The sequence below is a fragment of the Heterodontus francisci genome, chromosome 1 (assembly GCF_036365525.1).
Source record: "Heterodontus francisci isolate sHetFra1 chromosome 1, sHetFra1.hap1, whole genome shotgun sequence".
Lineage (NCBI taxonomy): Eukaryota > Metazoa > Chordata > Chondrichthyes > Heterodontiformes > Heterodontidae > Heterodontus > Heterodontus francisci.
In genome coordinates, this window is record NC_090371.1 from 89,086,407 (window position 1) to 89,101,258 (window position 14,852).

The window sequence follows — 14,852 nt, forward strand, 5'->3', positions numbered from 1 at the left end:
GGGATGTATACTGTTACTATTTTTGACCTGCTCTATCAAAATGAATCTAGTTTTCAGCAAAATGGTTGGGGCCATTTTAAGAAAATTAATAAGTTGTGCTGTAACATTATTACTATTTAATGACAAACATAAGTATTTATTTTCTGGTAATTATTTTCATTCAAGGATCAGTACCAAGTTAATTTTACAACAATTAACTTTGTGGAGTCTTGCTGTCTCTGTAACGTAAGCACACTTTAAAAGTTGAATTTAGAATTGATCAACTGAAGAGCAGCTCAAGACTCATTTTGTTAGAGCAGCTTTACATTTCGTGTGGTTATATATACTTTTGGAGCCTGTCTATTGTGTTGAAGTGTAGTTACAGAGAACAGTTGTTCTCGCATTTGACCCAAAGTGCTTCCAGATAAACATTTGCGTGTTTAACTACTCATTGGATAATCAGGCTTGAATGAGCATAATGTCTTTGATATGGGTTAGTACTCCATAAATAACATCTTCTCACAAAGATCATACAATATCGTACAACTGCATTGCCTCTCGTGCTTCAGGTTGCATCACAAGACATTTTGCCATTGCCCGCCAGAGAAATATATTCTATCCGATTGCTTCAATCTTTACTGACATGGGAACTCCTTGTGCCAGTAACAATCATTTGAATATCAAAGGCTTGTTCGAAGTTTTACAAGCAGATGTCTGTGAGTTTACTGCCTGAGTGCTGATAATGTTCATCATTAAGACTTCCACATTTAATAGAGTCTTGCCATGCTTGGAAAGAAATGCAGTGTTGAATTAATACCAGGACTCATTACTGCGAAAGCATGTCTTCACTGATTCTATTCTGATATTATAGAGACATTCTGTCTCACCACTATTGGTAGAAAATGGGCTGAAGGATGTTTCCGCCTTGTTTTATGTCCTCTCCGTGGAGCCCCTTTTCCATTTAAGGCCACAAACATTTGCCGTTCATTGTGCTTCCACTTCATGGAAGCATAGGTGTTGTAACCATTCTCTTCTATTCTTTCTTTAAGTTTGCAATCAATATTAAACTCCTTCTGCAAAACAAAAATTAAAACAATGATATATACATCAAACTTTCAGAATTACACAATAATCCTTAATACTCTGTGCATTGTGATAATGGATTAGAACATCACCAAAATGTTATTTTGGTGTAAAGTCTTGGACCCAGAGTTATCAACATTAAAATAATAGGAAATGCTGGAAATACTCAGGAGATCAGGTAGCATCTTTGGAGAGAGAAACAGAGTTAACCTTACAGATCTGTGACAGTTCTGAAACGTTGGGCTGAATTTTTGATTGAGATCGGGGTTGGATCGGAGGCGGGCAAGCCTACAATTTGGTGCTGCTGGCCATCATGCCGGTTCCTGCCATGATCCTGACCCTGAGCCATTTTAAAAGAGGCAGAGTTGGGATTGGACCATACAGCCAATTATCTACTAATTCATTTAATTAAGGGGCCTATTAAGACCCCATTCCCGCGCAGACCGGAATTTCCAGTTGGCATTGTGGGCATCCGACAATGGCCTGGACCAATGGTGGTGGATTCAGAGTGGGAAGGGGGGTGGGTGCTGCGATTGTTCATGTGACAGATCATCACACCCCACACCCGTAATGGCTCCTGGGCCACAGTTTCAGACGCTGGCCATCCCCTGAAGGGTAGCCCTCCAAGCTCATGTCCAGGCAGCTGTGGCCATTTTGAAAATCAAAAAATCTTACCTGGCCTTCTCCCTCTCTCTCTCCATGTTCAAATTGGCAGCTCCTACCTCAGCCAGTGGGGCTGCCAATCTGTGAGTGCTGGAGGGCCTCCCATTGGCCCTTCAGTGGCGGAAGCCAGCCCGCAATCTCTGATTGGATGGTGAGCCCGCTCCCTGACCTTTAATTGGCTCCACATTTCAAAATAGCAGTGGGCGGGCATGTCTATAACACACCGTGAGGGATTGGGACCTGGAACTAGCTCCCATGCCGGGTTCCTCACCTCTAAATGAAAATTTAACCCGTTAACTCTGTTTTTCTCTCCACAGATACTGCCTGAACTGCTGAGTATTTCCAGTGCTTTCTGCTTTTATTTCCTATTTCCAACATCCACAGTATTTTGCTTTTGTGTTACCAACATTAATAAATGTCTTTACTGTAAACTGAATTGTTTAACATATATTCTAGTTAAAAATCCTACTTGTCTACGATGTTCTTGTGAGAAAGGACGTTTACTACTTATTTGCTCAAGCACTAGGAGTGCTGCATTCCCAACCCATGGGTCGGGAGACAGTGTGTTAATCCACTTCATTTGCTGCAGGTTTTGTTAGCTGTCAGAAGTGTTGTTGAACAGAATGCCCTGTGGAGGTGAGGTATTCCATCTTGGAGAAGAGTAGGGGTGAAAACCATCATAATTCAGAATGACTTATTTCAATTTCCCCTGTTCCCTCACTAACTAATCATATACAAATCTTCTTCTCATGCTCTTCCACCCTTTGCATTGTGAATGTGTTGAAATCAAGATTCATTACTCCATGCCCTACTCTAACTTATTGTTACTTGGGCCATCAAAACAATTTAAAATCTCAAGATTGGCGTCAACGGAACACTATTTATTTATCTCACTTTTGTCTCCTATATTTCAATTTTGGTAGTGTCTCACACTATGAAATATCCTAATAAATAACTGATGAACAATTATACATGCATTATTGAGTAAATATCTTGGCATGACATTAAGTTTGAGTGCTTCATAAAGCTATTTTTGACTTTAGATTGCCTTGATAATTTTGACACGGCTATTTTAAAAACTCACATTGAAAAGTTCCGTTTGTCCTGATTGTCTATTATTGCTCGCTTAAAACAGTGCATTTAATTGTTTATTCAGAAACTTAAGATCTGATGTTAAATGAAAACAAAATTAAAATAAAATTCATTTGGTACTAGAGATTGTGCGCCACCTTATTTTATTCAGATTGGTCCTGTGAATAATTTTTTTTCAGACTGTTTATGCACTGCTGGTAGTAATCTTTAAACGCTGTTCTACAGGGAGGGTTATTCACGTGCAATAGATTGTAACTATTATCAAGATATGACTATCACCTCATGGGGACGGAAATTAGACAGAACAATCCAGCCATTTCAGGTCTATCACCGAATAGGAGGGAGTTGCCCAGATGGGGAAAAGAAACCTGTTGCATTTTTACAGATCTACAAGTAATAATTGGAGCACTTGTATCACTGCTTTTTACTGTGTCAAAACCATCACACTTCTACTGACTTGTCTGAATTGTATTTTCCTGTCACAGATTTTACTTTTTTACATTAATATTGGTCTGATACTATTTAAAAAGTGCCAACATATTCATTCTAAATTTAACTCATTTAATATGTAGAACATTGTCCATGAGGCTATGGGCCAAGTGCTGGCAAATGGGATTAGGTAGACAGGTCAGGTGTCTTTAATGCATCGGTGCAGACTCGATGGGCCGAAGGGCCTCTTCTGCACTGTGTGATTCTGTGAATCTTACAGAAGAATTTGGTTTTTCAGGTAAATAATCCAGAGTTTTGCAGTCTCAAGTCCTTTCGCTTGCATGTCCATCACCTTCCATTTCGTCCTCCCTGCATCCTCACATACCTGTCAAGCTCCATGGGGCCGAATCTTCCAGTCCCGCGGAAATGGGTTTGGAGGCGGAACCAAGAGCAAAATTAGGGAATCATGCATTAGGGCAGCTCCCTGATGCAATCTCTCTTCCAAGCGATCTTGCTGGAGGTGGTAAATTGGGTCCCCTGCTGAGGGTGAAGCCTGGCTGTTGCCTGGAGACGACCTCCCAGCAGCAGGCCAGGGAGCCAACGTGACCTCTTTTAATTTCCCCACTAACACTCTTGGAGCTGCGGGTGCCAGAGCACCACAGCTGCACTTGTGGGCTATCCTGTGGAGGAGTTCCCCCTCTGCACTGATGGCCTGTCAGCTGTAGGAATATATTTTTTACACTTTTATTATTCTTCAGAGGGTGTCTCCATCTTGAGGCATCCTCTGGTTCTCATACCTACATTGGGAGCACCCACCTCTCCCGGTGGGGCTGCAGACAGGCATCGCTGCTGTCCCTCCTATTGGGCTTCCCTGTTCCCTGGTCCATCCACAGTCCTTAATTGGACAGGGTGCCCACAGACGGCTTCTTAAAATCAGAACAGAATCCTAAAACACTGGTGGGAGTAGTTTATAGGCCCTGGAACAGTAGTTATACCGTTGGACAGAGCATTAAACAAAAAATTATTGGAGTTTATAACAAAAGCAATGTAATAATTGTGGGGGACTTCAATCTTCATATAGACTGGGTCAATTAAATTGGCAAGAGTGGTCTAGAAAATGAAATTGTAGAATATTTTCAGGACAGGTTCTTGGAGCAATACATTGTGGAACTGACTAGGGATAAAGCTATCATAGATCTAGTATTCTGTCACAAAGCAGGGTTAATTCATAATGTCATAGTAAAAGATCCACTGGGAAATAGTGACCATATCATTGAATTCCATGTTATGTTTGAAAGTGACATACTCCAATCACAAACAGGAATCATAAAATTAAAGCCAATTACGTAGGTATGAGGGGAGAACTGGCTAAGGTAAATTGGGTAAATAGATTAAAAGGTATGGCAGTAAATGAACAGTGGGAAATCTTTAAAGAAACAATTCAGAATGTTCAACAAAAATACATTCCATTGAAAAACAAAAACTCAGCAAGAAAGACCCATCTGTGGCTCACTCAGTAAGTTAAGGATAGTATTTGATTAAAAGAAGTGGCTTACAATTTTGCAAAAAAGAGTAGCAAGTCTGAGGATTGGGAATGTTTTAGAAACCAGCAAAGGGCCACCAAAAATTGATAAAAAGGAAAAAAATAGAATGAGAGTAAACTAGCCAGTAATATAAAAACAGATTGCAAGACCTTTTATAGGTATATAGAAAGGAAGAGAGTAAACTTTGGTCCTTTGGAAGCAGAGACCGGAGAAACTATCATGGGGAATGAAGAAATGGCAGAGGCATTGAACAAATATTTTGCCTTCACAGTAGAAGACACAAGTTTCATAACAGACCTAGGGGCTAAAAAGAGTGAGAAAATTAATATCAGCAGAGAAAAAGTATTGGAGAAACTTCAGGGACTCAAATCCAACAATTCCCTGGGAACTGATAGCCTACACACTAGGGTTCCAAAAGAAATAGCTTCAGAGATAGTGGATGTGCTAGCTATGATTTTCCAAAATTCCTTAGATTCGGGAACAGTTCCAGCACATTGGAAGTTGGCAAATGTTACACCGCTTTCCAAGAAAGGAGGGAGAGAGAAAACAGGGAACTACAGGCCAGTTAGCCTAATATCAGTCATTGGGAAAATGCTGGGATCTATTATTAAGGAAGTCTTAACAATGCACTTAGAAAAGCAGAATATCATTAGAACAAGTCAACGTGATTTTACTAAAGGGAAATCCTGTTTGGCAAATTTATCAAAGTTTTTTGAGGATGTAACTAGTAGGGTAGATAAAGGGGAATGAATAGAGGAGTGCTGCAAGGGCCTCAGCTATTTACAAACTATATTAATGACTTAGATGAAGAGACAGAGAGTAATGCATCTACGTTTGCTGATGATACAAAGGCAGGTGTAAAGGTAAGCTGTGGGGAGGACACAGAGAGGTTGCAAAAAGACATAGACAAGTTAAGTGAGTGGGCAACAGGATGGCAAATGGAGTATAATGTAGGGAAGTGTGAAGTTACTCACTTTGGTCATAAGAATAGAAAAGCAGAATATTTTTTAAAGGTGTGAAACTTGTAAGTGTTGATATTCAAAGAGACTTGGGTGTGCTTCTACAAGGAACACATTCAGGTACAGCAAGAAATTAGGAAGGCGAATGGCATGTTGGCCTTTATTGCAAGGGGAGTGGAGTACAGGAATAAAGAAGTCTTGCTACAATTGTGCAGAGTTTTGGTGAGACCACATCTGGAGTACTGTGTGCAGTTTTGGTCTCCACATTTAAGAAAGGATATACTTGCATTGGAGGTGATATAGCGAAGGTTCACTAAATTGGTTCCTGGGATGAGGGGGTTGTCCTATGATGAAAGGCTGCGTAAATTGGGCCTAAACTCTCTGGAGTTTAGAAGAATAAGAGGTGATGTGAAGGGGCTGGATAGGGTAGACACTGAGAGATTGTTTTCGCTGGTCAGGGAATCTAAAACTTGGGGACACAGTTTCAGGATAAGGGGCGGATCATTTCTGACTGAGATGAGGAGAAATTACTTTAAAGGATTGTGAATCCTTGGAATTCTCTACCCCAAAGGGTTGTGGATGCTCCATCGTTGAATACATTTAAGGCTGGGATAGACAGATTTTTGGTCTCTCAGGGAATCAAGGGATATGGGGAGCAGGCGGGTAAGAGAAGTTGCTAAGATCAGCCATGATCGTTTTGAATGGCGGAGCAGGCATGATTGGCCATATGGTCCACTCCTGTTCCTGTTTCATGTGTTCTTGTGTTAATCAGCCGCCTCCAGGAAGATTGTGACCAACACTCTGCCACAGATACTTCCAGGTTCCCAATCTGGAATTGAGCCTCATGTCAGGGTCCCGACAATCTTGGCAAATTCAGCCCCTTGCCTCAGCAAACTGATTTCAAAGTCTTTAATTTCAAACCCATTTGAAATATTCTCAATTTCAATTCCAGCTCCCTCTGCCCATCACTTCTCTCCACACTATCTGAGCAATCTTCTGTAACCAAATGTATGAGCCAGTTCTCTCCACTCCACTGACCTTGGATTACTGTTGATCTCCTGTTCCTCTCCTCCACCATTGGAGGTTGTCCTTTCAGTAATTGGGGTATAAATTGGGCCTTGTTGTGCACACAAAATGACAATTTTGGGGAGCAACATCTTATGCCCTAAGAAGGTCTGAATAATGTCCGATCAGAAATTGGGTTAAGTTATTTTTCAGGTATCCCAGCAGCTGCCTAAAACAGGCAGTAGACCTCTTATGTATGTAATTGAGGGACCTAACATCTGTTTTGGTTCCCTCACATAAATCGATCAGTGACAGGTCAGGCTTGTCCTGCTCAGGATTCTTCAGTAATTGCCAACGAAGGCAAGCTTTTGAAAAGAAAAAGCTTTTTAGAAAACTTCCCATGGAGCCAGAAGGAGCAGGAGTGTTCCCTTGACTCCACAGTCCTTGCGATTGAAAGTTCTGGAAATACTCAGCAGGTCTGGCAGCATCTCTGGAGACAGAAACAGAGTTAACGGCCGGAATTTTAGGCCACCCCAGCGAGCCGGATGGTGGTGGTGGGGTGGCGTAAGATTGAGTGGGAGGCTCCAGGAGGCCTTCCCGACCCGCTCTCGCCTCCGTCCCACTTTACATGGGCCGGGGGGTTTGTGAAACGGGCCGCCTGCCCCAGGCCAATCAAGGCCCTTAAGTGACCATCCATTTAATGGTCACTTAAGGTCCTTTTCTTGCCTCCATGGGGATTTTACCCATGGCAAGCGGGTGTCTGGGAGACATGAAAGGCCGCCCAGTGAAACCTGGTGGCCTCTCAGCACACTGTGGGGGGCCCAGCCAAACGGGTACAGGGTGCCCAATTGAGGGACACCCCCACTTCCTCAACCACCCCCAGGACCCAAGACGCCCTCTTGCCCCCACACGACCACCCTTGCCTCGCCAGGACGCGACCGATCACACCGTCAAGGCAAACCAAACTTACCTGTCGACCTGGCTCCATGTCCTCAGCTGGGCTGCAGTCCCAGCAGTGGCCACCGCTCTCGGAGGCGCCGCTGGGGCTAAGAGCTGTCAGCCTGATGATTGGCCAGCAGCTCATGAGGTAGGGCTTCCTCCCTCAAGTGGGTGAAAGTCCTGCCTTGGAACAATTAAAGCCCAGGGACACGTAAAATACGGGACGGATCCCCAGGCTGGGCAGAAGTGGGTTCACCACTGACTTTTACGTCGGTGGCCAGCTCCCGTCCGCCCGAGGTAAAATCCAGCCCAATGTTTCAGCTTGATGACCTTCATCGACCTGAAATGTTAACTCCGTTTCTCCCTCTGCAGGTGCTGCCAGACCTGTTGAGAATTTCCAGCTTTTTCTGTTTTTATTTCAGATTTCCAGCATCTGCAATATTTTCCTTTTGTGTTTATATAAATGCTAGTTGATGTAATGGCAAATGTCCACACAGACCATGGCTAAATAATAACATCCAAAAGAAAATGAATTAGTTTCTGTGTTCATGTCAAAACTCCCAGGAAAATAGGTGGTAATATCTGACTTTAGTAATTCAATGTATTATCAAACAAGTGATGTTGGGGATTTAATTGCAGTGCAAACATAAACAAGATAACAAAGGAGGTGTAGATAGGGCAAGGTCACAGAATAGCTGACCAGAAGGTCATGGAGCAAAGATATGTTAATGGTGTGTTGAAAGACAAAGCATTAGTACAGTAAGGGTGTTAACGGACTGAAAATTGAACAGCCACAAGTACAAACATGAATAAACAGTGGGTAAGCAAACTGAACAAACTAAGATGAAATAAAATAAAATAAACACAAAAAAAATATTTTTAAAAAGGAAAAAGGAAAAAAAAACTAAAAATAAAAGTAAAATGGGGGGCCCGTCAAGTACCTTTTAAATGAGTTAAGGGTTTCTGCCTCCACCACTGATCGGGGTAATGAATTCCAGACACCCACCATCCTCTGGGTGAAAAAGTTTTTCCTCATGTCCCCTCTAATCATTCTACCAATCCCCTTAAATCTGTGCCCCCGGTAATTGACCTCTCCGGTAGGGGAAGCAGATCCTTCCTGTCTACTCTATCTAGGCCCCTCATAATTTTGTACACCTCAGCCTCAGCCTCTTCTGTTGTAAGGAAAATATTCCTAGCCTATCCAATCTTTCCTCATAGCTTCAACTTTCGAGCCTTGGGAACATTCTTGTAAATCTCCTCTGGACTCTCTCCAGAGCAATTATGTCCTTCCTGTAATGACCAGAACTGTACGCAATACTCCAAATGTGGCCTAACCAGCATTTTATACAGTTCCAGCATTACATTCCTGCTTTTGTATTCTATACCTCAGTCAATAAAGGAAAACATTCCATATGCTTTCATCACCACTTTATGTACTTGTCCTGCCACCTTCAGGGACCTGTAGACAGGTCTCTCACTTCCTCTACCCCTCTTAATATCCTCCCATTTATTGTGTACTCCCTTGCTTTGTTTGCCCTCCCCAAATGCATTACCTCATACTTCTCCAGATTGAATTCCACTTGCCACTTTTCAGCGCACTCAACCAAACCATTGATATCATTCTGGAGTCTGCAGCTATCCACTTCACTGTCAACTACATGGCCAATTTTTGTGTCAGCTGCAAATTTCCCAATCATGCCTCCCACATTTAAGTCCAAATCATTAATGTATACCACAAACAGCAAGGGACCCAACACTGAGCCCTAGAATGCCAATGGGAACCGTCTTCCATTCGCAGAAACATCTGTCGACCATTACCCTTTGTTTCCTGTCACTGAGCCAATTTTGGATCCAACTTGCCACATTCCCCTGTATCCCATGGGCTTTACTTTCTGACCAGTCTGTCATGTGGGACCTTGTCAAATGTCTTACTAAAATGCATGTAGATCACATCCACTGCACCATCTTCATCAATCCTCCTTGTTACTTCCTCAAAAAATTCAATCAAGTTAGTAAAACACGACCTTCCCTCAACAAAACCATGCTGACTATCCCCGATTAATCCGTGCCTTTCTAAGTGACACTTCATCCTATCTCTCAGAATTGATTCTAATAATTTGTCCACCACCAAGGTCAGACTGACTGGCCTATAATTATTTGGCCTATCCCTTGCAATGGTATAACGTTCGCAGACCTCCACTCGTCTGCTACCTCGCCTGTATCTAGTGAAGATTTGAAGATGATCCTCAGTGCATCTGCTATTTCCTCCCTAGCTTCCTTTAACAACCTGCCTGGGATGCAGTCCATCTGGCCCTGGTGACTTATCCACTTTCAAGGATGTCAGACCCTCTAGTACTTCCTCTCTTATTCTGCTTATCGTATCTCATGTTTCACACTCCTCCCCTTTAACTAGAATGAATGTAACATCCCTCTCCTTTGTGAAGACAGATACAAAGTAGCTATGAAGAACCCTGCCCACATCTTCTGCATCTAAGCATAAGTTCCCTTATACATCTCTGAAAGCTTCTTAGTTATCCTCTTTCTTTTAATGCACTGATAAAATATCTTTGGGGTTACCTTGATTTTTCCTGCCAATAATTTCTCATGTCCACTCTTTGGTTGCCTAATTTCCTTTTTTACTTCACCCCTGCACTTTCTATACTCCTTGAAACTTTCAAATGTATTAAGTTTTTTTGTGACTCATAAACTTTCTTTTTCTGCTTTATCTTACCCTGTATGCTTCTGACAGGGCCACACAGTATCTGTGGAGCTGTCCCCTGATATAGGTTGGCACCTTCAGGACAGATGGGGTGCAAAATTGGATGAAAAAAATATCGAAGCATTACAAGGCTTGTTTAGATCCCACAGTACCACAGAATCCACAAGAGGAATAAAGTTAATACAGTAATTCTCCAATAATTAGTTCAATTAAATCTAATCTAATCAATCCAACCAACCCAGCAGTAATCTGACAGTTGATATGTTCTGTGACTTAAGTTTTGGCTTATTAGTAACTAACTCAATTGCTGACCACATTATAATCTGCAGATAATTAAGCCATTAATCATTATAATCTCTTTTTAACTGCATTATAATTGAAATGCTTTTAAAGACTACTTACTGAGCCATAGATCTTTCCTCTCTTGTTCATGGCCAAATAATAATTGCTGTTAATTGCTTTAATAGCCACAACCCCAACTTCCACAGATGTAATTTTCAGTATACCTGAAACAAAACAAATTAATCTTGTTACTATGAAGACCACAGCAGGAAAATGATTTGACTAGAGGTTGTAAACATGTAATATTTCTCATGCCGCACATGTTCTTTACAGAGGAAGCAATGGCAATTCATGGTGTCACGGAAATGAAGTTTGGGCAATATTAGCTGGTTCACAGTAAACTCGAATCCCCTCAACCACACTTAAGTCCTGTACAATGTGATATTAATTTCTCAGTCTCACTGTGAGAGGACAGAGAAAATGGAATGATGTAGTAGAGAGTATCACTGAAATAGTGGTTGGCATGCAATGCTGAATCAACAAAGGACAAATGTTTCATCGCATCTGATCTGAATTGTGCTGCAGCAGAAATTAAAGCACCACCATTAAGTATGAAGTGAGGAAAAAGACTTTGAAGGATGTTTTGGTCACTCCCTACCATCCTGCTTTTCAACAGAAACAAGGCAGTAGTCAGACTAAAACTGCAATGAGAAGCCTCCTGCTGTAATAACAGGTGAAATAGGTGACCAGGGCTCCTGCTGGAAATTGCTGGAAGCCTCATTAATATGTGCGCCAGGATCCAACGACATTTATAGGATCTCAGTGCAGTTTTAAAATGAAAATGTCCTGTGCTGCTCAAGACCCAATCACTGACACTGAGCAATAAGTAGCCAAACCAGCTTAAAGGGATCAGGCAAGCAGTTCAAAAGAGGCTGAAATTCAGGTTTGGATGCGCTGGGTGAGCATGATGACATGTCCTGTGCCTCCACAAAAGTCTTCCTAACCGCTGCCTAACATTCCACTCCACCCAACCCTCATAGTCCTGGCCCTACTCTATAATGGACTCTCTGCAGCTCAGGTCCATGGATAGGCTGCTGGATTTCTTGTTTCTCCTGCCCCTCCCACACCTGCCGCCACCACCGCCAAATTGGCTGTCAGTTTTGGAAATATACCAGCAGCTCACCTATGCATAATAGACCCACCCTCTTTCTGGTAACATCGGGCAGGTGCTCTGATCCCTCGGGCCACTGACAACATAAGCTGAGAATGAAAATAACCCCCATTTCCTGGCTCAGTCATTCATTCCCCAGCAGCAGGACAATGTCACTCTAGCTTCTTGCACTTTGAAGAGAGTTTCCATACATTTGGCTAGAATTGATCCAGTTTGACCTAACTGAGTCGGACTAATCAACCAGAACTTAAACAAACATTTGAGTCAATGCTAAACTTGATGTTCTATTGTTGGAGCTACAGAGAAAAGCACAAGATAAAATGTAGATGATAGGAACACCATACAAGAGACATCATGGATATATGATGTATCTTTTTTTAGACATGACTGATATACACTAATTAACATCTATATTGATAGATATAATTTATTAATAACATAAGTAGAATTTTACTTTTTTAAATTAAATATTTTCATGAACGTTCAACATAAAGAGTACAGATAACCATCAATTCCAACATTACCTCATTAAGAATAAGGCATTGTTGATACCAATGAACAGGCATTAGATGAAATATTAAGCAACTTGGTAAGGTAGAATTAGCACACAAGTTAAATAATTATGGAACACCATAAATAAAGGGGTTAAATGTCGATTTCCCACATCCTCTGTGACATCTTTAGATGAGAGTTCCGAAATAATGTGATTTTTGGCCGTGAATCTGAGGCATTCCTGGACTGAAGGCAGCATCTTGAGTGCTATTGGAGAGCTTCATTAATAGGCAGATCTGAGTTTACTGGAGCTCGAATGTATTCTCTGATTATTGCTGTTTCTCTTCTGAGATGTAGTGGCAAGATATAGGTGAGGACATGGAGCCAGACTGCCGTTGGTTGCAGCACTCCTTTAATGACTCATTGCATACCCTCAAGGTTTATATGTACACTTCCTGCCCATGCTGCTGCACAATATTCTGCTACTGAGAAAACAAGGGCCAAGGTGGCTGTCCGCAGGGTGTGAGCATCTGTTCCCCAGCTGGTCCCAGCTACATTGTGGATTAAGTTGATTGAGTTGAGTCCAGTCTTTATTTTGGCTCTAGTTTTCTTCAGATGTTGACAGTATGATAAACTACAATCCAGAACCACTCCAAGGTAATTTGGGAAGTTGCGTGTTCAGTTGCACAGAAGAGAGCACACAAGCACTTCATTGCATGTCATATATTCAAAAGAAATGCAGAGACGAGTGTTTCCTAAGGATTCGGACAAAGCTGCCACAGTTTATAATAGTCCTGAAGTCTTCTACAAGCATATGCTCTGCTTGGGCAACAGTTGTAACTTAGATGACTGTCATAAGATCATCTGCATATCCAAATTTCCTTGACTGAGTTGGCAGGATGAATATGAAAAAGTGATGGGGCCAAGACTGAGCCATGCGAGAGAGGATGATGTCAGCATTCACATAGTCCTCTCTGTTATGTGCTACAGCATGACTACTGCAATAACAAAATGACCAAACCCCAATCAATGGGAACTGAAGTAAGACTACTCTGATCCATTTCACAAATGATCCTTAAAGTTAACAGGCAAAGAAGATTTTAATTCCATAAGCCCACACTGATTTATACCACTGCATTGCCCAGCTTCCTCTAAGCTCCATCTTGCTATGCCCAAATATTCTAAATAGGTGCTGACAATAACTGCATCTCATAGTTAGCATTGCTTAGAAGAAATTGGCAAATTCATTGATATCATTTTACATAAACATGGTCTTTGTGACAACTCTAAACCTAGAGTCAAGACTGAAGACTACTTCACTTGTTATAATTCATGTGACACCATTATTCCATTTGTTTTACAAATCATTAATTACAAATAATTCTTGCTCCAGAAATTGAGCTTTCACTTAATCGTATTGCTGTCATGCAGATTCTGGGCTCCACCATATCCTCTGCCTTACAGAGGCTGGGAGATGGACTGAATGGTGGCTTCAATCGGATCATGGATGTCCTTCAGCGCTCTCCCACAAATCAGTGAAAACTGTGGTTTGATAGCAGGTGCGAAATGAAATGGAAGAAGTTGACATCTCTCAGGATTACAACGTGTCTCGACATCCCATGACCACCCTCAATAAATGCTCCCCCTGATGCCAGGATGACATTTGCATCAGACTGTCCCAAAAGTTACCAAGTTTCTGCAGTCTGCACCCAGGCCTTCTCAGGCCTGAACTGCTCGAGGCCGCTTACTATGAACATCTCAAGAATCCCTGAAACACAACAGCCCCCCACCTCCCATACTGCAGCCATTGGAGGAGTGCCTTGTATAAGCACTAGAGTAAGGCATATGCATTGGGTTCTCACGTCTGTGTGACAATTAGTGCTAGACTTTTTGCATAAGGTATAAAATGAAAATTATTTTTGAAGTCATGTGCAGAGAGCATTCTTGTAGTAACTGGTGAGTCTACAGCATTAATTGACAAGAATATCCATTTATTTGAGAGTGGAAACTCTTCAATGAGCTGCTGTCAAAGAGCTCTGGCTGCAAGCAAGTTTTGGACTCCTCCCACTTTCCCACCATCCTCTATGTCATCAATCTCCTCTCCCTTTTCAGGCTATATGGCCTCCTCCAATGGTGGCGTTATGTACTGCCCCTGTTACAGAGCAAAATTATGCAGCATACAGCAAAGCAGCATCATACAGGACTCTCTTTAAGACTTGTTTTGCAGAAAGCCACCAGACCTGTCCATGCATCCAATAGTCTGCTCTAAGAGGGCTTTTGTTGACCAAATAGATCATAATTTGGCTGCCAAGCAGATATTCCTGAGAGAACTAATGAGCCAAGTGTGCAAGGGATAGCTCTTATCCCCAAGCAGCCATCTTGTAATGCAGAGTAAAAGAGTAAGGGGACGGTGGATTGGTGCAGTATAAGAGCCTCATGGCAGCTGCCAGGAAAGAGGGCATGGATCTCCATAATGCGCTGTTAAAGAAGTCGAA

The 14,852-nt window shown here is 42.0% G+C and overlaps 1 protein-coding gene across 1 annotated transcript in view; it reads right to left on the reverse strand.

The window, feature by feature from the left end:
• Positions 1–315: 315 nt before the first annotated feature.
• LOC137381191 (fibroblast growth factor 10-like) overlaps positions 316–14,852 on the reverse strand; it is a 138,599-nt gene continuing 124,062 nt past the window's right edge. Inside the window, exons 2-3 of the mRNA XM_068053602.1 lie at positions 10,815–10,918; positions 316–1,052 (exon numbers count right to left, since the gene is read on the reverse strand). Of these exons, the coding sequence (XP_067909703.1) occupies positions 834–1,052; positions 10,815–10,918 (323 nt within the window). The 3' untranslated portion in view covers positions 316–833. The remainder of the gene's footprint in view (positions 1,053–10,814; positions 10,919–14,852) is intronic.